The sequence below is a fragment of the Peromyscus eremicus genome, chromosome 18 (genome assembly GCF_949786415.1).
Source record: "Peromyscus eremicus chromosome 18, PerEre_H2_v1, whole genome shotgun sequence".
In the NCBI taxonomy this organism is placed as follows: domain Eukaryota; kingdom Metazoa; phylum Chordata; class Mammalia; order Rodentia; family Cricetidae; genus Peromyscus; species Peromyscus eremicus.
The window spans coordinates 9,629,722-9,655,020 of record NC_081434.1 but is presented as its reverse complement, the minus strand read 5'-3'; the positions used below and the strand labels follow the sequence as shown (position 1 = coordinate 9,655,020).

Below are 25,299 nucleotides of genomic sequence, written 5' to 3'. Positions count from 1 at the left end.
GAAATGCAGGGGGCGGAGCCACTGAACCGCACAGCCCGCATGGCGTCCCTGGTTCTCCTCCCCTTTAACAGGCTGAACGCTTGTCTTTTGCAGAAGAGTTCAAGGGCTCTACCGTGGTGGAGCTGATGAAGAAGGAGGGCACCACGCTCGGGTTGACGGTATCAGGAGGAATCGACAAGGATGGCAGGCCAAGAGTGTCCAACCTGCGGCAGGGAGGAATTGCTGCCAGGTAACTGTCTCACGGCGTAACAGCGAAAAAGAAACAAGGGTATAATTAATTCAGAAAATTAGAGTTTATCAGAAAAGGTCACTGATAAAGGACAGCTGCTGTCTGCCAGGCAGTGCCTCCCCACAGAAGCACAGCGGGCATGCTTCAGAAACCACTCCCTGGCTCTGCCAGGGGCTTGGCTGGGCGGCACTGAAGCCACTGGGGACTTTTGTGTCTCCTAGGGAGCAGCCCAGCTCCTGCAGGTTTAATTTTGACAGGATTGCTTAAGGTCTGACTGTGCCTCTGGATGGCAAATGGGTTGCAGCAGGAAAGTGACACTCGGATCTACTAAATGTGGAGCCGATGACCCGTAAGATGTGAAATGGCTAGAGAGGGGGAGACACAGGCCCAACTCCAGGTCTCCAGGGAAAGTGTTTACTTTTCCACCAAGGAGGCTTTTCTTTCTCACCGGGACATAAGAGGTTTCCTAGAGGAAACAGAGCAGGAAGCTTGCTTTGTCCATGTGTCCAGTGACAGACACATTGGCTCCCGCCATTGGTCTCGATGCCTGTTTTTAGTTTAGAAGTCTGTCTGGTAGATAAAGCCCAGAGCAGCAGGGGTTCTGTGGCCCTGAGGGAAGGTGGGGTCAATGCTGCAATTCAAGTCTTTCTCGGTCATTTCTTCTTCCTCAGTATTTTTTTTTTATCAGTGCTGATTAGGAATAGACAACAGGTTTTTGTTTTTTGTTTTTGTTTTTTTAAAGCAAGCAATAAGAAACAAAATACGCTGACTATTTCCTTGGTCTGACTCTGGTCCCACTCCCAATAAAGACATTAAAAGCCCCAAAATGTCCAAAGGGCAGGCAACACTATTAAGAGAGAAGAAGAAGGAAAGGTTCGCAGTATCTTGGGTCAGGGTCCATCCCTAGAGAAGCAGTGCTAGGGGGCAAGAAACTAATATTTTTGTTTTTCTTTATTAAGAAATTTTCTACTCACTCTGCATATCACCCACAGATTCCACCTCCTCCCTCCTCCCATCTCCCAGCCCTCCCTCCCAAGCCACCCCACATCCCCCAAATCAAGGTCCCTGGCTCGAACTGTTTGGGCCATGAATGTTTTTAAGGTTTTGTTTTCTGATGTTTTAGAAATAAAAGAGGTAAAAGGTTTGAGGAACGATCAGAGACACACCCAAGGCGGAAGTACCAATGAGTAACAGGCAGGGCGAGTAGGGTAGCTCCACCACATCCCACCCACTCTCAGCCAAGCTCCTTCTTTTAGGGTCCAGTCACGGCCTAGGGAGCAGAGTGTTTATTATGTTGACCTGGTAACTTAGAGGAGGGAAAGTCAGAAAATTAGAAGAGTGGCCTGTGGAAGGATGGGCCCACCATAGTGATGTTGTTTTTGCAGAAGTGACCAGCTGGATGTGGGCGACTACATCAAAGCCGTGAACGGAATCAACCTGGCCAAATTCCGCCACGACGAGATCATCAGCTTGCTGAAAAATGTCGGGGAAAGAGTGGTCCTGGAAGTGGAGTATGAGCTCCCACCTGTCTGTAAGTAAAAACAATTCCCCCCACCCACCCCTGACAGCTGCCTGCCACGGCTTCCCACCCCGGCTGGCTTCTCTTTTTCTTTTGGCCATCCATTAAAGTGATCTGTGGACATGGATGCCACTTAAGCTATTTTAATAAACAGTTAATGTAATTTTTTTAAAATCCATCCAAATATTGTGCTTAGATTTAGGAAAAGCATGTTTACATGCTTTATATTGACTCTTCAGTGGATAAGCTCACAAAAAAAAAAAAACATAAAAGATGATACCATATCTAATTATTATTAAGTAATGATAATGGTAATAAATGCAGCAGACAGATTTCAAGAAATTGTTAAATCTGGCTTCACTTTTACTTGCTACATGTCTTTGAGAAGGTTGCTTAAGCCTTATGCCTCAGTTTCCCTATCTGCAAAATGGAGATCATTGCTTGCTATGACAAGTGACTTCAGTTAGCATTTGTAAAGCACTTAGAACATTGCCTGGCACTCTACAAGTTTTTAATAAATAATAGATCAACCAATCGAAACTACAAGACAGACGTGTGTCATCCTTCTTTCCATCCTTTGAAGGTGTCAGACAAGGCTCTCTCAAGTGAGTAGGCTCCAAAGTATTTGAACCCAGCCTGTCTGCCTCCAAAGGCCTCTTGCACACGTTCATGAGGCATGGCTTCTGCTGTGTGTCATGGCTGCCTGTGCTGAAGCTACATTCTTCTGGTGTCTCATCTCCTCTGAGGAGCTGTCACCAGGGATGTGACCCGGGACAGCTCTTTGCTCTTTCCTACCCGTGAGGACTTAGATTATTATGAATAGTTGATGATAATACGTGTTCAGCCATGAGTGGATGAGTCTTTACTGTGCTCCAGCCGTGACTACATATTCTGGGAAAGCGGGGGAACATCCGTGGAGATTGCACTCTACGAGGGTAAGGCAGTATTTAGCAAAAAACATGATAACCATGTTCCATCCTAAGGGACAGGGCAAATATGAGGGAAATAAATCAGAAGTAACTGGGGTGGGGTAGGATGGGGATCGGACCACAGCATTAAATAGAGATGTTGGGAACAGTAGTCGAGGTGACACAGGTCCAGAACTTGAAGGCAGTGAGGGAAACAACTGTATGAATTTCTAAAGGAAAAGCTCCAGGGGAAAGAGACAGTCAGCGATAAGAGCAAAAGGCAAGACAATACCTGTGGTTGTTCTAGAAGCATTGAGGCCAGTGTGGCCAGAGTGGAATGAACAGGAAGAGAATTGAGAGATAAGGTCAGAAGTGTGAGGTGGGGTGATCTCATGGGCCATTGGGAGGACCTTTCGCTATGCTCTGAACGATTCGGGAAGCCTGGCCTCAGACAGAGGCAAAACACGATCTCACAGTTCCAGAGGCTTTCTGGTGGCTGGGCTGTAGTCAGAAGCCATGGCAGGAGGTAAAGGTAGGGAGACACGTTGGGAGAATACCGCAGTGATCCACATGAGAAGCAGGATCGGTGAAGATGGGAAACAGTCAGATTCTGTATGATTTGAATGAGGAGCCAATGGAGTTTCCTAATGAATGTGAGGCAGGCTACGCAAAAATAGAGTCAGGGTCACACCAAGGTTTTGAGCCTGAGCAACTGGAACGATATAGTTACACTAATGGGGCTGGACAAGATTGCAGGGAGAACTGAATACTACATTTGAGATGTGCATTTGTCATGTACACACAGAAATACCAAGGAAAAAGCCAGAAATGTGGGCAAGCAGTTTCAATGTAAATTGAAATTGAGGATAATACAGAAGGTATTTGGGATTTAGGGACCCGATTAAAGCACTCAGGCTGTGTTAAGTTCTCTGAGCCATGGGATGCCCACCTGTCAATGGCTGGATGTGCTCTGTAGGAATTCAGCAGTGTGATCACATACTTAAGCCATTGTTACATTCTTGGCAAATATTAGCCATTATGACTGTGACCATTATAAGGGCACCGTGGTTTCTTTAACTTTATGAAAGTCAATTTGCCTTTAAATCATTATCTCAAAGCATTTCCAGGAGTTAAGAAAACCAGCTCTATAGAGATGTGGCTCTCATTTATACATTTGCCTTCCACTGGGTATGTGTATTAGTAAAACACATTCCATTCCTAAAGGAATTCCATATAGCTTAGAGGGTCAGGCCCAGAGTGGGGATTGGTCCAGTATCATGGATGATTCAGAGCTATAGACTTGGGGAGAATGGGAAGGGATGGTACAGACTGAATAAGAAGAGGGCCACCCTGAGCAGAGGGTCCAACAAGGGAGAAAGAAGATACAGTGGCCTGCTCAGGCTGCACAGGATGGGACTGTCAGATCACAAAGGAAAGGCACAGATTCCAGGATAGGGAGGCAGCCAGTGAGGCAACAGGAATCAAATGATGAGGTTCCACAGAAGATGTGGGTGTCAACAAATCCTCAAGGGCTTTTAAAACTATTGTCAGACCAGCGTGTTTCCAGTAGCATTTAAGAAACTAAACGGAAAATAGATCCAAATAGATCCTCAGACCTATTCGCTGGGTGCTCTTACTGTTTTCCAAAAGAGAAGATATCCTTGAGCTATACAGCATCTCTAGAGTTAAAGAGGAGAAAATTGGTATCCAACATGTTTAGGAGTTAAATCTGCTGAGGCTTGGTACTTAAATAGGTTTGTCTTCCCCATGCAATAAAGCTGACAGGAAGAGAGAAAAATATGCTTTTAAATGCCAAAGTCTTTTTCTTGATAGAATTCAGATGTAAGAGGCCTATCCTCCAAGGATTATCCCTATCTATTTTTCTTATGTTTGGGAAATTAATAATGCCTAGGAGTTCAGAAAGGTTGAAGGCATTAACAAGCCTCTCCTGTACTTAGCTCAGAACACTAAAACTAAACAGGCCATCACATCTACCTGAAGCCCACTCAAGCTAGCGTCTCTCTGTCTCCCCACACCGAGAACCACACACCCAGTTCACAGCGCTCTGAGCCTCAGCCAACTCAAGGGCTCAGAGAAAGCTGGGTATGTATGTCTGTGATCTGAGAGATTAAAAAAAGTAATAATAAAGTCTGACCTTGGGCAATCCATTTATCTTTCCCAAGATTCAGTTTCTTTATGGAAAGGAAGTACTTGGCCTCTCTGTGTTCCATACCTCATTTTAACTTGAAAATTATGTACTGCTTTCAGAACTACTTGGGGAGAATATGAGCAAAGTGTATCCTAGGTATTTATGCATTAAACATTGATCCAAAAAGTACCTTCCCCGCTCTCTGTTCACATAACCCCAGTGGAATTTTGAAATGCTAAGTAATTCTCAGTCATTTTCAGTTGACACTTAACATTTTATCATCAGCTTAAATAATGAGAAAGAATGTGATTTGGGGACATTCTATTTACTTAAATAGTGTTCCCATTTAAACCTTGGAGCTACAGAGTTTCCCTGCTTAATAATTAAAAAGAGAAATCTGCCAGGTCTTTTCAGCTCCCGTTAAATCACCAGCTGAGTGAGACCAGCTGTCTAACAGAAGGAATCCTTTCTTCCCTCCAATGGATGTGTGAATGATGTCACTGTGTGGCCGGCTCTCTTCTGACCCTGTCGCCATCACAGTGGGATTGGCGAAGACGGAAGGGTATTGGAAGATTCCCTCCACGTAGTTCATTCTGGAGTTGAGTCTATAGCAGCACTGCTCTATAGAGCTCTCCCTATGGCCCAGGAAAAGGAGACAGGCCAGTCCACTTGAGCACATTTCTAGCCTCTGCTAGCATCCCATTTAGCCTCACAGGGGCAAAGCAAGACACATGCACAAGGCAACACAATGACATGGGAAATAGCTCAACTCCTGTTCTTCTGTCGAGGTGGTGAGGATGGAGGAGGAATGGAGTGTTTCACTTGGAGCAATCTCATCTAGTGTAGTCAAACAGCTTTCTGGAAACTCATGCATATTCACAAATAGAAACATGGAGCCACAGTACAACTAAAATACTGAGGAGACCTTTTACCTAGCCCTCTAACCCTTTGGCTAAGCCTCTTTATTACATCTCTGCAGAATAATGAGCAACAGTTACATGGTCAACACAAGGATACTGATACTGCGTGTGAAAATTAAATCGATGAGGGCCAGTAGTGTGAATAAAAACTATAGAGACCCAATATGTTTTGTTAATTATATTAAAATGTTGCCAACGATAACATCATTTACATCATTGTAAATGGTGTAAAGTGGGGTGTGAATGATCTGAAGCTGTGAGTAATCCCAAAGTCTCCATACAGACTAAATTCAACTATAAGAATTTTGTGGTCAGGTCAGCAACAAAAAGCAAAAACAAAGTGAAAATTCCAGTACTTCATGTTCCCCGAACAGACATCCAGCCAACAAGCACAGGTGGCCCAGAGCTGGGATTTGGTTGTGTATAATTGAGAGATGATTTAACGATTAAATGAAATAATATTTGCAAAACCATTCTTTTGCTGAGTTCTGGGCACACAGTAGATGCTCATCAGGTATTTCTCACCACGTCTTTGCCTTCCTCACACCCATAAAATGAAAATATCGTGTTCAAAACTAGTATCTTCAAGTGGCTTGTTGGGTCATAGAGATAAGAAGTCCTTTAGTTCAAGTCCAATTTTGTTCCTCATTTAATTAAAGCTATCCCTCAATTTGTTCATCTGTTTGTATGTACTGTTGCTAGTTGATTAGAGTAAACTGAAATTCCCCTGATAGCGAGGAGATGACATCCAATTAAATCAGCCATATAGCAAAACATTTGCTCAGCTATGCATTTGTGCTGTTTGTCAGCATATCCAGGTTTTTCCTCTACTTGATGCCCAGCCTGGTAGTTGGCAGATCAACTGTACCAGCCTGATCCTACGAGTTTAAATGCATACCTTTTTATTACTGTTCCTACAGGATCCCTTTGAGGGTTTAGTGCTTCCAATTGTTAAAAATAACTACAATTAATGCTTAATTTAAACCACTAGCTAGTTGTACAAATGGTGAGATAAGGTTGATTTTTAGTGGTTCTTTAAAACTATGTGCAGGTACTCCTTGACTTTGGATGGAGTTATGTCTTGAGAAACCCATCTAGAGTTGAAACCATTGTGAAGTAACAATACTTTTAGTAAGCCTAACCGACCAACCGAAGGTCTCAGCCTGACCCACCTGAAATGTGCCCAGGCCACTTAAATATGCCTAGTTTTCAGTAAAAGCATTAGCGCAGGCTGATTTTATAATTAAGTGCCAAATAGCTCATGTCGTTTGTTGAATACTGCACAGAGAGTGAGAATAAAGTTATACTGTGAGTACATTTCACACCACAGTAAAGCCAACATGTTGTAACTCAAGCATCATAAGTCATGGGTTTTCGTATTGGTAGCTTTATATAAGAAACATACTAAGATCTAGTAACAGTATAAAATGTGTTATTGATAGTAACTATGGCTATAGATCATTATATGTTTTTTAACATAGGTTCTCACTATGTAGCCCAGACTGTCCTTTAAATCATTCTGTAGCCCAGGCTAGCCTTGAACTTGCAATTCTCCTGCCTCAGCCTCCCAAGTGCTGTGAGTACAAGCATGCTCCACCATTCCCAGCTTCCCGTGTACAACGTTATAAAGGGTTGGAAGCCAGCTACTTCTGCACAGTACACAAGTTCTTCCTGGTCCGCCAACAAAATCATCCCTGCCCTCGTCATGTTAAAATACCAATTTGTGGAATTTTGTTTTCGTGTAGCAATAGTGTGTTATACAATCAGAATCACTCACGGTTTCCCCAAAGGAGTTTCACAGAATATTTTAGTGACTTATGCCTTTACATGACGGATGTTCACATGTGTGATATAATGTAATTAGAGACTGCAACTTGGCAGTACAATTTCATTTTGTGAAATGAAAGCAATAAGAGGCAAAGAGCAGAACACAGTGAGACTAGGCAAATTTAAGCAGATCTTGTCATCACATTTTGAATGTCCTTAGGATTTTTTTAGCTCTCCATGTTTCATTTGGGCCACGGGCATCTTCATCAAACAGCTGTCCGTGTGTCAGAACATCTATTTACATGAGCAATCTATTGATTGTAATCCGAGAGGAATGAGTTTTCTTCGTACTCCAGCTTCAAGACTAAAAGTGATGGCAGAAATTATTTCCTAAGCTTTGCAATAGTCATATTGCTTTTGTATTTCACAAAGGGGAACGTTTCTATGTATTGAAGATTGCCTTGCTTGCTATGGAGAGTTTAAGCAACATAAATCTCATCCCCTGTCTAGGACTTGTCTCTACAGAAGGAAGGAACTAGCTCTGACCTTGTTTCTATTTGGAACAACATGGGTCATTTATATGTATAACTACTCGCTGTCTCTGTATGGCATTACAATTCTTTTTTTCTCAGACTTTGTTGGTACTATGACTTTTTTATTCAAAATAAATTATTTGCAACAGAACTTGCAAGCCTATTACGTCACGTTGAAAAAGTTATAATAGAAATGTTGTTACAACCTTAAACTTATGCTTTCTTTACCATCTCGTTCCCATATGCAGCTGTACAAGGGTCGAGTGTTATGTTCCGAACAGTGGAGGTCACTTTGCACAAGGAAGGCAACACCTTCGGCTTTGTCATACGAGGTAGGTGGTGGTTACCAACGATGGGCCTTCCGATATTCCTAGAGAACTTCTTAGCGAGATTCTAGCTAGAAGGCATCTTGAGAAACTGACCTTTCCATGAGTTAAAAATATCATTAAGCAAATAAGACCGTGACAAAGAATCAACGAATTCCAAATGATCAACTTTGGTTTTAGCCCAGTAATACAGAGCAAGTAGCTATTTTTAGTAGACCTGGCCAGTTCCCTCTGATCCTACTGACGTAGAGCTTTCCAGTGTTCCTTTGTTCTTGTGTCTGGTCTGTATTACTGAATCAAAAATATTGATAGGTATGGCTTAATTTAATACCTAAGAATTAAGCAACTCGGTTTAAATTACTTTCTTTTAAAATACATTTTATTATTGCAGCTTTCTGAAAATGGACCAAAGATAATCTAATCCTTGGGGTACCCGTGTGTATCAATTCGACCTATCTCATTATGGGATGGCATTGATACTGAAGAGTTCAAGTGACTCCATTAGTTCTGAACTATGACTCTGTGTTTTTATGACTTTGTTTTTCTGATTAGTGGTTTCACCCCTGAAAGACTATTGCAACATTAGCAGCTCTTAATCCATAATGTGATAATGAGATTCAATAATTACGTTTGCATCAGGAAATTTTAACACTACCAATTTGGGGGGGATTTTCCCCATTGTTGTTACCTATAACAATGTACTTTACATGAGTAAGACTTCTGTCCAAATGATTGATGAAATATTAACTAATATTAACAAGCATCTTAGCAAATCTATGCATTAAACACTAAAACAGTCGTGTTCACTTGGACAAGCTTTTCTTTATAGCGGAGCTCTGAATGTTTAATTCTAATCTAGGCCAGCCATTGGGCAAACCAATCACTCAATGAAATATTTACTAAGTACATACCTTCATGTCAGCATAGCGATAAGTGCTGTGGCATCATAAGACAATGACCCTACCTCAAGGCATTAAGGTCAATGAATTGAAGACACAAGCTGACAACTTCCACTAAGTAAGTAAAACAGAGGATAAACTAGGAGTTTATTATATGGCTTAGCTTGGTGGTTGTGATGGTTTTCTGGTTATAAAACTTTTCTGGCCAAACCCTTTTCTTAAGAGTTATGATAGGTTCCAAGGCCTGGTTACTAACCAGCACCATTCTTAAATTTCTTATAAAAATAGACAAGATATAGTAGAAACTCTCCCTATAAGGTATTTAGGCTGAAGGATGGTGTATGCAAATCTTCTTCCCTTAAAACCATAAGGGAAATGCTTTTGAAACACATGCAAAAATTCCTAATATTGAATAAGTGCAACAAAGATTCCTTTTGCTATACACATTCATCCCTAGTTACTGTAAGATTAACAAATAACAAGTCAAATTGCTAATGAAAGACCTGAGCCAATAACAATTTATTATTACAAAATAAGATGGATAGATGCAACTGAATTCCACATGTAATATTATCAAAATATCCTTCAAACAGTTTTCAGGAATTTCAAAAGTTTATGTGTGTGCATGCGCAGGAGATAGATCAGAGGCTGAAATGCTAGGTAGCACTTCATACAGGAAAGAATGAGTGGCCCATGAAGTCAGTGTTCTTTCCTTGAATTTGTATGATTATAGGGGCTCTTCTGATTTTAAAATCTTTGTAGTAATGAACCGGGTTTAGCCGATGACTGCCACGTTTGTACAGACTTTAGAATTTTCCTTGATACACTGGTTAAACATAAAAATTTGTGGTTTTACATTTTAAAATTCATCTTGAAGCCCATCTCTAGAGAGCTTATCTGATCAATTGGTAGCCACAACCCACCAATTAAGGGTCATTGGCTAATCAAAATGAGACAGTGTGATGGATAAAATATTAGCACATCTGATATATATATATATATTTTTTTTTTTTTTTGGTTTTTCGAGACAGGGTTTCTCTGTGTAGCTTTGCGCCTTTCCTGGAACTCACTTGGTAGCCCAGGCTGGCCTCGAACTCACAGAGATCCGCCTGGCTCTGCCTCCCGAGTGCTGGGATTAAAGGCGTGCGCCACCACCGCCCAGCTCTGATATTTTTGACATAGCTGCAATTTTAGCTAAATTTGGGTCAGATAAATAGATAAACCAGACAAGTCAGGATGGAGGTGGGCACTGCAGACAGAACATTTCCATTCAGTGCTGGAGAATTTATTCTTCACCTCTTCTGATGAAAATGTGAACTTTGTTAGCAGGTGGATGAAATTCATTTCTAATGAGAAAAAAAAAATCTTGGTTCCTGAGAAGAGAATATTCTTCCTGTAGAACAAAGGGTGATGCCTCCATGTGAACTTTAGAGAGTTCATCCCTGGAACCAAAGGACATTCTCTGAGTCAGCAAGATGGCTCAGCTGGTAAAGATGCTTGCCAAGCAGCCTGCTGACCTGAGTTGGATCCTGGGAGCCCACATGTAGAAAGAAAGAAAGAACTGACTCCTGCAAGTTATCCTCTGACCTCCACATACATCTACAAACTAAAATAATTTAAAATGTTAAAAACAATCGAAAGAACAAAATCTATTTTTAAAGAGCACCGTGTTGCCAAGCTGGCATATTACACTGGACAAGGACACTTAGCCATTCCCATGGTTAAAGCTGGACAGAGTCCTGCTCATTCTAACACACATGCATGATATTCACATTTGGTCTCTACGGTGATACTGGCATTGGCTTTGTTTTCTGGAACTAAATATTGAACCTGGGGTCTCATGCATGCTCAGCTCCTCTACTGTGAGCTCCAATTCCAGCCCAGGTACTAACATTTTTTAAAAGCATCTCTGATGATGCTAATGTGTGTCATTATAACCAGTGAACGTCAGTGATCTGAGGTGCCTATTTTACATTACAAGTCCAAACTTCCTAGAACCTAAGTGCCTTATTTAGTGCATTATTTCATTAATGATAAAATGTCAGCTATCGAGAAGTTTAGAACTCAATTAGTGTGCCTTCAGTGTTTTATATTTAAATTTGGATCTGAGAAAATTATGAGAAGGTTTCTTGCTGGCTTCAACATGCACCCTTTTCCAAATCAGTTCCCTCATGGAAAAGCAAATGTACCTCTCAGGAATACCTTGCAAGAGCAAATGCTTCTTAACCTTTCTCTTGGGCTGGATTCCTTTCATTTGCCTCCCCTTGTGCCAAGCTCGGGAAACGACCGTCTGTTACACCACATACTCCTTGAGGAAGAGCCGGTGATGGCCTTCATGTTTATCAGATACTGGCAAACTGGAGACTGCTCGTGTGATTTCCCAGGATGACAATAGGAAAGGAACTCAGACCGCAGAAAGAATAGAAAAGTAGGAAATGCTAAGCATTAAATAGAGGAGTCTAGTAGGGTGAGAACTACCATTTTCATCTTTGGGAAAACTTGTTTGCAGAAAAGAGTGTGTGTGTGTGTGTGTGTGTGTGTGTGTGTGTGTGTGTGTGTGTGTTAATACTTCAGTCTATATAACAAGGACCAATGTATGACTTTAAAGGTGTCAGCTGACTATTAGAAAAAATGTTGTATACTCTCTCCTGTCCAGATGTGGGGTGGGCTGCCTCAGACCTAGAGAGTGGCCCATCCCTGGTGGCCCCAAGCACATGCTGGGGAGCACAGATGAAGGAAATTGTACAAATTAGTTCTGGATCAAAAAGAAAACTTCCTAGGGATTATTTTCCATCTGGAGCTTTACGTTCTAGTAAACTACAAACTCCTCTAGAGAAATTTTCTCTTATACAGAATTTGAATTCCCATTGCAATCAGCACAAGCTCTTCCAAGTCTTCCCTGATAGTTTAAACACTATACTTTTGACAGTGGCCATTTAAGCCACTTTGTTGTGTTCTAGACAGGATCATAGTCTATAACCCAGGCAATTCCAGAACATACCTCACAGCCCATAGACCAGACTGACTTCATACTCATGAGGATTCCTCCTGCCTCAGCTTCCCAAGTGCTAGAATCATAATTGTGTACCACCACACTTTTCCTTCTTTTTTTAACCACTTGGCCCTTTTCTTGAGTTTTTTTCTTTAATATATGGTTGAAGTCCTGCTTCCGCATCTATACTATAGGCTATGTTGCTCAGCATGAGGTGTGCACATCTGTGCATTGTTTATGACTGGGAGATGGTCTCACTGGACCAGTAGTTTTAATTAGTAAGCCCCAGGCCATTTCAGTTGTCAAATATCTCCTATCATTCTGATGGCTGCTTGTGTTTATTAAGAAGTGGAGAGGTAGTGACTTCGGAACATTTTGCCTAAAATGAATAAGCCCTTTAAAGGTTTTCCATGCCAGAGAGCAAGTTGTACCTTCTCCCCTCTGTATCCACAAATACATTGCTACATCTCCACTGGCACTTTGTAAGGAGGTTTTTTTTTTTTCTTTTTTTTTTTAAGGCAACAATGACAGCATTTTCAAGTTGTCTTCCTCTTTTTTATTATTTTTTATATTTTCTCCCAGGGGGAGCACACGATGACAGAAATAAGTCTCGTCCGGTTGTGATAACCTGTGTTCGTCCCGGAGGGCCTGCTGACAGGTAAACTCCATCTTTCTCTATCATTATCCAAACTAGATTGAATACAGCCGGGGACTCTGGAAGAGAACATGATTAATTGTAACAGCAAGATGTCGAGTATGTATGTGAGAATGTGAAAGCGCCAAGAGTTTGAGCTGCGAGGAAGTAAGATTTTGCCTCCAGACTCTTCCTTTCCTGTGCGTTCTCTCTGGCCAGTACTTGGTTCGGAGCTCAGCTCCCTCCATCGTAGATATAGACAACACTGGCGGCCTTTCAGGTTTGTTTCCTTAGCAAAAGGTGTTTTGGGTGGCCTGACTCACTAGAACCTCTCCAAGGCATAGTTGGCCTGTATCCTTCTGCACTGCCCTGTTCCCATCTGGGAAGATGGATCAGTGCTGTGACTCTTAGGATCAACAGCATCTCCTCATGGTGATGACCCTGTATGACATTTAGTCAAATGGAAGAAATTTTGTCGATCTCAAACGATTTCCCTTCCTTGAGAATTTGAGTATGTGAAGGGAAAGTGCTCTTAGATGTTTGCTCATAAGCCTCGCTGGGTCCCAGGTAAACTCACAATCTAAGTGTCTCTGGAGATGCTTCTGTCTGTGTTGTTTTCTGATGGCAAAAGCGAACTCTAGAATAACGGACTAACACAACTCCTTCCACAGATACTGTTAAAGGATGGGAAACAGATACACTAATTGCTTCTGTCTGTCCATTTAGAATCAACATAGATTGTTAAACCTTTTGGGGAGGAAGTCATTATCATAAATACTATTTTTGAAGCACTTTCTATATTCCAGAAAGTATGTTGCCTGTTTGGTGAATATTGCATTATTTTAGTCTTACAATCACCCTGTATGTAGATGAGGCATTTTTAAAATTTTATCACAGCTGATCAAACAAAGACTTAGGATAGTTAAGACAGACGTTAAAAAGTTCTAGGGTACATGTTCAGGTGTGTTTTCCTCCGGAACTCATGCTGTGAGCTCACTTCTAAGGAAGATGATATTTCCTTTAAAATAAGGAAATGTGGAGATATTGGATGTTCCACTGTGCCGGCATCTAGCGTCTGTTTGCCTTTGCAGAGGACACACTAACTGCAAACTTCAGAGAGTTTCACCTTTTCCCTTTCCCATGCTTCTCTTGGGGACTGCTCTTTCCAAAGAGAAGAGATGTATACACATTTCTCATCCATCTTAACAGTTAGGGTTAACAGGAATGTCAGGAGCAAATTACAAATTGTCGTCAAGTGCAGTTAGAATGCAAAGAAACATGGTACTAAATATTAAACTTTAGTTATATGCTTAGAATCATCTAAGTGAAAGATGTTTGTTTTAGCGATCACTTATAGCCTCCCACATTCGTCAGGCTGCTTTTTGTCTTTCTCGTCTCACGCCCTTCCCCCACGGAGAGACAGCCATCCGGAGGCTACTTTGACCCTGTACCCATGGTGTCACTAATGTCCTCTCTTCCTCTCCAGGTGCCTTAAAACTCTGAGTTCACAGCAGGGAGACTGTTTTTTGCCTGCCTCGTCCCAGGCCGGTGAGGCTGGATTGGCATAATGATTGCCAAATGGCTTCATAACTCAGCAGGGAAATTTACAGACGAGGAGAATGCTCACCAGCACGCCCTGTCCCACTTGGGTTCACGGCTAATAAATGGGATGAAATTAGAAGGCTTCTCTGTTCAACTTGACTTTGGGGAAAAAAATAGGTGAATGCTATTTCCTGGGCTCCAGTAAATCAATTTTCAACTTCAAGTGAAAGCCTGCAAGAGGGGAAAATGTGCCTTTCTTACTTTCGTCCTCCAAGAGTTAACTGTGGGTGACCAGGTTATTTGCTAATATGTGGTTATTTTCTCATTACTGGTTTTTCATATTACAGCAATTTTCTGTCCGGGCTTACCTCTTTACACTCTCCCTGTCATTCTCTGCGCCTGAAAAGAATGCAAATGGGCTGGATGGCAGAATGCACGTGAAAGCACGACTCTGGCTAAGTGGCTATTAAAGCAGAGCCCCATTATGCTCAATTAATCAACACTGTTCCTCTATTCTCTCCCTAGAGAGGGCACCATCAAACCTGGAGACAGGTTGCTCAGTGTGGATGGAATTCGGCTTCTTGGAACTACCCATGCTGAGGCCATGAGCATTCTTAAACAGTGTGGACAAGAGGCGACGCTCCTGATAGAATACGATGTCTCCGTGATGGGTATGTGTGAAGCCCCAAGGGTGTGACCTCCTAAGCTCTACTTCATGGCGGCTGTCCATTCCTAAAAAGCCACCTAGGGTCAGCTGTGACAGTTTACCCTCTCCTAGCAGCTAGGATTTCATGGGTCCACGTTTACTCTGTGTTCAGGAAGAGGTGACTTCTACTTTTCAGCTGGGCAGAGTTCTTGTCCACCGTTTAACATCTCAGTCTCTCAGTGTTTGACCTAGCAATCAGCTCTTCCACACAAATTATACTCTTCTGTATATATATATTTTTTTTAAAAAAAAATAGCAGTAAACTATTTTTACCTCCCAGAATCACATAACTTGGAAGTTCTGGCTTTCTGATTTTCATGTCATTGCAAGATAGCCCTAGCAGCCAGAAGTCTGGAGAGTAAAATGGCAAAAAGAAGCCAGGCTGAGTTTCTCCTCAAAGATTCCTAATGACTTTAACTGAGAGTAAACGCTGGTAACTCCATGAATCTCTGTGTAGGAACAAGGTCTGCTCTCTACGCTTGTAGAGGAGACAAGAATGCCTGATGAGACAGAGAGAGAACATTTCTCCTGTATAGCTCTTCTTCTCCTGATGTACACATCCACCCATTTTCTTACAAACAACACAATTTTAATCTTCTTTATGGCTGGATAAAACTCTCTCTCTCTCTCTCTCTCTCTCTCTCTCTCTCTCTCTCTCTCTCTCTGTCTCTCTCTCTCTCTCTGTCTCTCTCTCTCTCTCTCTGTCTCTCTCTCTCTCTCTGTCTCTCTCTGTCTCTCTCTTTCTCTCTCTCTGTGTGTGTGTGTGTGTGTGTGTGTGTGTGTGTGTGTAATTTTCTTTATCATTTTTCTGTTGACAATGAATCTGTAGTTTGCTGTTGTAAATAATGCTGCAAAAAGTGTCCATGTGCAAGCATGTCTGCGGTAAGCAAGATAAAGTGGACTCAGAAAGATATCATATACCTCCCCTCATGTGTAGACCGTGTGTGTGTGTGTGTGTGTGTGTGTGTGTGTGTGTGTGTGTGTGTGTGTATTCAAGTGGAAGCAGTTCTACCTAGGGAAAGGAAGAGGACTAACAAGATGGGCAAGGGGAGGCTTGAGAGGGACTATGGGCTGATTATAGTCAAAGTGCCTGATACTTGAATGGCAGTATCTTTATAAACCCGTCACTATATGCATAGTGAATATACACCAATAAGTTTTCTATTTCTCCAAGTAGAGTATATTTAGTAGACAAAGAAAATAATAGGCACTCATCTGTGATGTAATTAGATGTAGAACATTTTATTTCCAATGAAAGCATATGAGAGTTCCCTCTTCACCCAGTACTCAGTATTCCTGTCTAGTTCATCCCATTCACTCCAGAGTGTGTGCATTGGGGTCTCACTGTACATTTAACACACACTTCCCGGATGGATAATTATGAAGCACCTTTTCATTGGCCACTGGAAGATGACTGTTAACTACTTTTCCCCGTACCCATTTCTTAGGAAGTATGTATGCTCGTGTACAATTTTGGTACCAATATCTCATCTCAGAATCGATATATTACTAATGACTTTTAGATGAAAAGTTTTGGCAGTTTCAGTGACCTTCTTTAAAAAAAAAAACAAAAGCTTTGAAGATATAAGTGTTCTTAGCTGGGGTTTATTCAGACTGTGTTGACATTTTAATGAAATCAGCAGGGTTGGAGGAATGGCTCTCAGGAAAAGTAAGGATTCAGTTTTGAATGTTAAATCAGAGGTATTTGTTATTATCCAAGAAGAGCTATGTATGAGTGAACCACTATTAGCCCAAAGCTAAACACATAGGCCAGAGTAAGGGATGAAACTCCAGCATCTTCCTTAAACCCAGGAGGCTGAGGGAAAGGTGAGGAAAATGATCTTGGACAAAATTGCAGGAGTTCCAAAGACAGTTCTCAGGTCAGCCAGTAGCTGAACATCAGCAGAGTAAAGAAACAGTACAGGAAGTTGAGAGAAGCCATCAGTGATGGACACAGTGAACCAAGGCAGTTTAGAGTGGTGGAGGTAACACTTCTCCTGTGTCTTAGTTAGGATTTCTATTGCTGTGAAGAGACACCATGACCATGGAAACTCTTATAAAGGAAAACATTTAGTTGGGGTGGCTTACAGTTTCAGAGGTTTAGTCCATTATCTTCATGGTGGGACATGGCAGCATGCAGGCAGACATGGTGCTGGAGAAGGAGCTGAGAGTTCTACATCCAAATCAGCAGGCAGCAGGGGGGAAAAGTGAGCCACACTAGACCTGGCTTGAGCATCTGAGACCTCAAAGCCCACCCCCTAGTGACACACTTACTCCAACAATGCCATACCTTCTAATAGTGACACTTCCTATGGGCCTTTGGAGGCCATTTTCTTTCAAACCAGCACATCCTATATAAAATGATAAGACTCACACTAATGCACTTGCAAGCTGCTAAAATGGACAAAAGAGTCCATGCTATGTGGTGCTTAACATATCAATGTACTTATTAATAAATGCAAATGCGTATTATTTTAAATATTTACAAGGAAAAAAATCCCTCCATTTTGATGTTGAACTGCATTTTCAAATGATTAGGAGAAGCCTAGGAGTCCTACTCTTAGAAAAGTAATATAATAACAAGGAAAGCATGAGACTGAAGGAGAAATTTTTCTTTAAAAACGGCCCTAACACTAACAGAATACAGAGTCTTTACATGAACTTGGTTTGAATTCTGGCCTCTGTTGACGTTGGACAAATTATTTCACCTTTCCAGGCTAGCTGGTCTAGAAAGTCATGTCTGAAAAAGGGACGGCAAGAGAACAATCGTTCTTCCACATGCTGGTGAATGTATTAAGTAGCCTAATAACCAAAGTTAATATAACCAAAGTGCTCACCATAACCAAGCTTATTAACTATGAGGAAATGAAAGTTCATTATTTCCATGCTCCACGTCTCTAAAATGAATCCCAGGTCTCCTGTTGCCCTGAATTAAAATACAGCTTTTACTTTAGTTTGTGGAAAATATGTCATCCTTTCTCAAGGGAGTATTTGGGAAATTATACAGTCTGGATTGTTTTCTTTTCTAAAAGTTCATACAAGTGCTTATTTTCATACGATTTTGCTCACAATGTTTTCAAAATATATTTCTGAGAATGCAAATTAACTTTGATATTAGAGTCTTTCGTGGAGTAACACACAGTCGTCTCCTAGATATGGTGCTGGGGCTGGAGAGGTGACTCAAACATTGAGAGAAACATGAAGATTTTTAAACCTGAGAACCTCAGTTCTGTTCCCATGTTGTATCCCCCAGTCATCTATCTGTAACTGCAGTTCCAGAGATATAGTACCCTATTCTGACCTCTGGGGGCACTGTACACATATGGTACACTGTGGACAACCAGCCCCCACCATTTTTACCCCAGGAACTCTTGAGAAATGGGGGATAAGAGACTTAGTTAGAAATAGAGAGGAAAGAAAACAGAGAGAAAACACAGGATGAACTCGGGTGGGTCTGGGTCCTTATCCACCAGCCCACAACTTTATTCCAAAGGGTTATTTATAGCAATGCCAAGGGGTGGAGCAAAAGACCTCCCCCTTGCTAGTTACAGTCACCTGGTACCCAGGCCTGTGGTCCAATCAACCTCTCATGCAGTCCCGCTGGGTACAGCCACTAGGAAACCTAGTGGGCTCCAACAATGTACTTACATGCATGGCAGACAAAACAGTCATACACATAAAATAAAAAGAAATATTTTTAAAACAAGAATATTGTTCTAAGCCTCAATCTTTAGGTTAGTTTTACAGTCAAAGGGCATAAAGATGTCACCAAATCAAAAAAAAAAAAATCAAAACCCAGAACCCAGTGAGCTGATATTCACCTCCTTGTCAACCCGCTCCAATATTTCCTGGAGTATATTTGCTTTGCTAAATAAACATCTACTTAAACTTAAAAAAAAAAAAGTCACCAAACCTATTCTGATTTGGAACTTGCCTAAGCTATTTTTGAACACTTCATGATTCTCTAATAGTTCCTTACTTTACAACTTAGGAGGGACTGTAGATGGTCATCAGTAAACATGGAACTCTATTTAGCTGGCTAAAAAAAAAAGACTTACGTTGTATGATTTAAATGCTTTCTTCCTACACTGTAGTTAATGTCTACAGTGATCTGGTTGATTTCACATACAACCAACAAATTATTGTAGTTGATAATAAAGACGGAAAGAGTTAATAACCACAGTGTTCTTCCCAGTTGTTTGGACCCTTCCCACGGCTGTGCCCAGTGTTTACCACCAAGACTCAGGTCAAGCCCACCTTCTCATTGGTCCAATGCATTTAGATGACTCAATCTCTTTCTCATTTTATCCCCCCGCCCTTTGAATGAGAAGGGAAGACACTCTGTCTCCTTCTGGATACGTCACAGGGGTGTTTACATTTACGTTTGCCTCTGCTATCTATTTGTGTGTCTGTTGTGACACTGGGTTCCACAGAGCAGAGGAAACACTTAAGAATAACTTTGTTTACTCCCAGTACACCTCACCGGGAGTCATCAGGTATACATAGAAGGCTCTTGATGATAACTGTAGATTGCACAATACATTTGCTTATAGATTAGCTGTCCTTATGACCAATCATTATTAAATGGGTGTTTGTAGAATGTACCAAAACATCAATATTTATGCTACATGTTCAAAATGAAGTTATTTTGTGATTTATGATTTTGTGTTACACTGAGGTGTAACATCCTCAAAAACTTTCAACCTCAGTGCTTCTTAAATTACTCATGGTGTTTTTCTGAATCCTGTCAATCTTTAATTCTCCCATTAGATATCATTTTATATGCTTATCTTCAAACCTATCTTATGTTCCACTAGACGATAGTAGCATGCAAAACTAAGGATAATGAGGAAAGAAATTAGGGTTTCATTCCAAATACCCCAGGACATTACATCTTTGGGCAGTTATGTGGATAGTCCTTACCTACGTGCATTCAATCCTGAACAAGTGAAAAGGACAATTTGTGAGCAACTGTTTAAATAGAGATGAACTTAGATGATATAAATCTTTTTTTAAAAAATGGTGGATTTATTAGCATTGTATTTCCTTTTTTGAAATATCAGAATCGGGATATAAAACCTGCACCTATGAATCCTCAGCTGCAAGTCCTAAGTGTGAATTACCAAGCACTGTTCATATATCTCCACTGATGCCTCGTGTGTCCTCAGTTAACTGAAAACTGAGACCTGCAAGGCTTCCTTCAGTAGTTACAGCGTGCCCCTTGGTGAGCCTGTCACTGACATGCTTTTCTGTTTTCTTAGAAAATACCATAAACAGGAGCCAAGAGTAACAATCCTTCGTAACAATCACACATAATTTTTAAATGCCAACAGTCTTTTCTTTAGAATGTTAGTACTATGAAATGATAGTTACATGGTCTTATACAATTTTTATCTAGACTTGAATTCTTTGGCGGGGAAGTCGAGACAAGGTTTCTCTGTGTAACCGCCCTGCTGTCCCAGAACTCACTTTGTAGACTAGTCTGGCCTCAAACTCACGGAGATCCCCTGCCTCTGCCTCCCCAATGCTAGGGTTAAAGGCACGTGCCACTATGCCCATCTTGAAAATGAACTCTTATAAAATTCTATTATTCTTACTACCTCATCCCCTATGACGTGTTCAAACAAGACAGGAATGCTATGTGCAGTCCTCCTCACTGATTTCTTCCACTGCCTCTTTCTTCTACAACTACATAGAGAAGCTTTTCCACTTCTAAGGACTTACTTTATTCCATTAGACCTCCAAGATAATCCTGCCCACCCCCTTTAAGGTCATCTGTGACATGTGGCATAATGAAATCAGGGGAGAGACATAGCACATTCACTAGATCTCGGAACTGGATGTGGAAATACTTGGCATATGAGTCCATAGACTTTGGCTACAAAGACTACCTGCCACAGTTAAGATGATTAAGAGCAAACTAGAAAAGAAATACCAACAATAAAACAACCAAATAGAAGTGAGCAGCAAGAAGCCAGACTAACTCCAGTGCCCAGCAAAGCACCTGGCATGAAGCAAGCTCTCTGCCACATTTATTGAACAAATAAATGAGTCTGTGACTCTGGAAGTTTCCTTTCACCTTCATAGCTTGCTATTATTGCATATTATATCACGTTTCTGTACATAATTTTAAGCAAACCAATATAGTATCTTGAAACTACATGCATAATGTATGAGATTTGTCTAGAATAGGGACCATCAATATTCTTTTATTTCTATGTCATATCTGATTGATGGAAGGGGACCCTCTGAAGCACTGTGTGGAGACTGACTTTGAGGTTTGAACCAAGCTCACTGGACAAGAGCATTGTGAGCTGTTGCATTGTCTATGTGAGTGCTCTAGGTACAGGGATAACCATGATGTCGGTTACCATCCCGCATCCACTGTATTGGTTACATTTCTTGTTTCTGTGACGAAATACCCAGCAAAAAGCAACTTAAGAAAGGAAGTGTTTATTTTGGCTAACGGGGGCTGGGTGTAGAGTCCATCATGGCTAGAAAAGCAAGGGGGCAGGGCTAGCTCCTTCCTGAAACAGCGGGAAACAGCTGATCACAGTCCTGTGGATCAGGAAGCAGAGGAAAGGGAATGCTTGTCTCCTTGATTGTCCTAGATCCCAGCCCAATGAATGGTGCCGCCTACATTTAGGGTTAGTCCTAACCCCCACCATCAGTCCTCTCTAGATTATCATCACAAACATTCCTGGTGGGATGCCTCATTAATGCTCCAGACATTTCTTAATCCAATCAAGTCGACAACCAACACTCTCCATCATAGTCGTTTAGAGATTCAAGCAATGCTCCAGCTAGTAGACAAAAGACTGGTCCCTGGTCCATAGGTGATTCACTTTAGAGCCGCCCTGCAACACTTTATCATCTTGTTGCTGTGTCTTGGTGGATCTCAACCTCCCTAAGGCTGTGACTGTTTAATACAGTTCCTCCTGTTGTGGTGACCCCCCCAACCTTAAATTTATTTTCGTTGCTACTTCATAGCTGTAATTTTGCTAGTGTTATGAATTATATTGTAAATATTTTTGGAGATGGAGGTTTGCCAAAGGGGTCACGACCCATGGGTTGTGAACCACTGGGTGTTTCACTATTCTTTCTGCACTGCATGCGACAGGATGATCCACATATATATATTTTTTTACCCTTCTTAAAGAGACAGTACACTATTCTAAAGCATAGGTATGCAACCTGGATGCATTCTGTGGTCTTCACGGCGTTCTTGAAAAGTTGGGATCATTTGATGGCGCTGGGAAACAAAGGCTTTTGCTTTGAAGTCAACCTGGATATCTGGCTGCTCTTAATATTTAATTACTGGGCTAGCCTTCCTCTGCACAAACACCGGCTTGAATTGAATCGCACACTTCCTTTTTGCACGGAAGGTGTTTTCTATGGCATCTTCAATCCCCTCATATCTGAGCCTTGCAGTGAGTCCCATCATACCTGTTCCCTCAGCCATCACAATTAGGATTCCCTTTTGTTTTAGACAACACAGCTCCCAGACAGTCTGTGGAGTCTTTCAGAAAAGAAGGCCACCACTGCAAGGAGCTTTTCCAAATAGTGGGACATTCTCCTCATGTTTCCAAAAGCAGGTAGGTGAGGGCTTCATAGGAATGTGAGCATTTGGAGCCGAGTGGCAGAAGTGAGAACCGGGATGCTCAGCGGAGCTCCCGAGCACTAGTGTGGTCCATTCTCCCAGTCCTGTGGGTGAGCCCCTGTTGGATCTCCATCCTGTTCCCAGCCAGGCAATACTGCTGCCTCATGCTGGTCACATTTCCTTGGGCTTGCAGAGAAATGTGTTTCTCAAAGCCTCATCCATAATGCATTAGTTGTTGGCCTCTGGAACTCTAAAGTAATTTGGTTCCTCCAACTCTATTGTAAAAGGTATACATAAGTAGTATTAAATATCTGGGTAATGCTAACAGAAGGTGAAACACTAGAGAGTCCTTCACTAGTTTCTTCTAGAAGCTGAATATAATAAGTATTAAGGGGATAAACAGGGGTATCAGAATAAATGTACCAAAGATTAATAACTCAGCATCTGAATTTTCCCTTAAGGCACAAGGGCTTATCTTTTAGGCAATGTTCTTTGTGATAGGATCACAAAAGTCTCTACATATTTTAAACACTGCTCCACAGTTACACTTGAGGAGACTACACCATGCCATCTCAGAGGTCCTTCGAGCTGGACTGAGCAACATTTTGGAATTTAGATATTCAAAAGCCTGCTGCCACTCCTTTCTTCATTGAAAGAAACCACAAACCCCAACTAAAATGGCTACACATGAAATATTTGAAAATACCTTTTCCTATTAGCTTAATCTGATTTAAAGTGGCCACAGATAACCTCACTATCTATAAGAAAATTGGCCATTGATTGTTCATTAGCTCAAACCCAGCAGTGCCACCGACAGTTACAGATTTCCCAGAATGCCTCTTGGCATCCCTTGTCCCCAAAGTCAGCATCCTGTCACTGCCTGAAAGAATTTTGATCTTGGCGTTCTGAGACATTTAATAAATTAATCAAAACTTGGTCAAAATTCTTTCATTTCCAGATTGTACATGATGCTTCTCACATTAAATATGTCCTCTCGGGGGCAAATTAGCCCTTTAATTTTAGCATAGTTTAGAAAGATGAAAAGCCGCCAGCTCTGTCAGGGGCAATCTCCCTTTGAGTGATAAGTTTCTCTGAGGTCATGTGTATGTATTAGCTAGTCCAGACTGGCTTTTCCTTTTCAAAAATGAGATTCAGACAAGCTTGGTTATTAATCATAAGGTCAGTCTGGGCCTGTATTTTGCAGTCTGCCTTCAAAGTATCAATCAAGATTATTCCCTTCGTGGTGATGAACTAATTGTATTAACTTTTTTTGTAAAACCAACTCCAAACCGTCTTTCACTGGGGCAAAAATATTGGTCTCTATGCTTTCTTCAAACACTATTTCCCACAATGATGAGCTGTCAACTTCAAGGAGCCAAGAGTCCTGTCAGGCATGAACCCCTTCCGTGTCTTTTCCAAATACACTGTCTCTCTTTGGCAAACAAATATTTACTTCAGTGTCTACCACAAGTAAAAAGGATTCTATTCTTATTAACTCTTCCATGCTAGTGGCTGTTCAAATATCCCGTTAACACTGTCAACCTTACCACCAAGGAAATAAACTCCCGGGCTGCCCACCGAAGTATTCTACTGCATCCTGGTCTTACTTGTGACCAGGCTTTGTCACCGCGGGGATAATGGACAGAAGCAGAAACACATGAATCTGCATCCTTGAGTGTCTCGGGTCCTGCTACCTTGACTAGGAGCAGTGAGGGCATGAGGAAATACTAGACACATGGTCACAGAAAAGTGGGATCAGGTCTTCTGGGCTGTGATTGGAGAAACCACAGCATCCCAGAAGATCAGCATGTTAATTATATACAGGCAGGTGGGTTTATTGCACCCAGCTGAACAAGGCAGCAGGGTTATTATACACAGATAAAGAAGGAGGTGGGGTTTATGGCATACAGCTGAATCAAGGAGACAGGTTTAGCTAATCTTGCTAGAAGCAGTCTCCGTGTGGGAACAGTCATCAGGGCCATAAACAGTCAGGGGAAGAAAGTTATAGTGGACATTTTCACTGTCCACACACACTGTCAACATTCACACTTGGGCTAGGAGGGAAAGCTCTGTCATCCCTCTGAGCCTCACCCAGGGAAGGCTTTGCCTCTCCTGTGGGTCTGAGGCAACAGCACACATCTTGCAGAACTTCACCCATTCCCTACAACATGCTCTGAAACTTTCTTCAGGTTGGGAGATGGTCAGAATACTTTGGTGAGGTCTTCCTCAGTTACTTTTCAGTGACATGGGACTTTTCTCAGCTGTGAATTCTCAGAAGCAGGAGGAAGTCATGTTTTTAACATAAATATGGAAGAAACAGCAATACTTATAATCTGAAGCACCTAGTCTTACTACCTAAAGATGTTGGTGAGTGTAAAGTAGGAGAAGGAAAAAGGTAGAAGGCTTATGTCTGATCTCTTTGGAGATCTATGTCTCGAGAAGTCCCCACTTTACCACTGTGACATCAGAAAAGTCATCTACAAGGAGCATTGACTAGGACTGGCCACTTGTAGACCACCTCTCCTGCAGAATTGGTTTATTTTAAAACAAGAGTGACACAAAAAGAACACTTCAA

The 25,299-nt window shown here is 41.6% G+C and overlaps 1 protein-coding gene across 1 annotated transcript in view; it reads left to right on the top strand.

Moving 5' to 3' along the window:
* LOC131895352 (glutamate receptor-interacting protein 1-like) overlaps window positions 1-25,299 on the top strand; it is a 143,161-nt gene that overhangs the window by 86,163 nt on the left and 31,699 nt on the right. Inside the window, exons 3-7 of the mRNA XM_059245792.1 lie at window positions 94-229; window positions 1,615-1,760; window positions 8,274-8,357; window positions 12,825-12,900; window positions 14,944-15,089. Coding sequence (XP_059101775.1) covers window positions 126-229; window positions 1,615-1,760; window positions 8,274-8,357; window positions 12,825-12,900; window positions 14,944-15,089 — 556 coding nt within the window. The 5' untranslated portion in view covers window positions 94-125. The remainder of the gene's footprint in view (window positions 1-93; window positions 230-1,614; window positions 1,761-8,273; window positions 8,358-12,824; window positions 12,901-14,943; window positions 15,090-25,299) is intronic.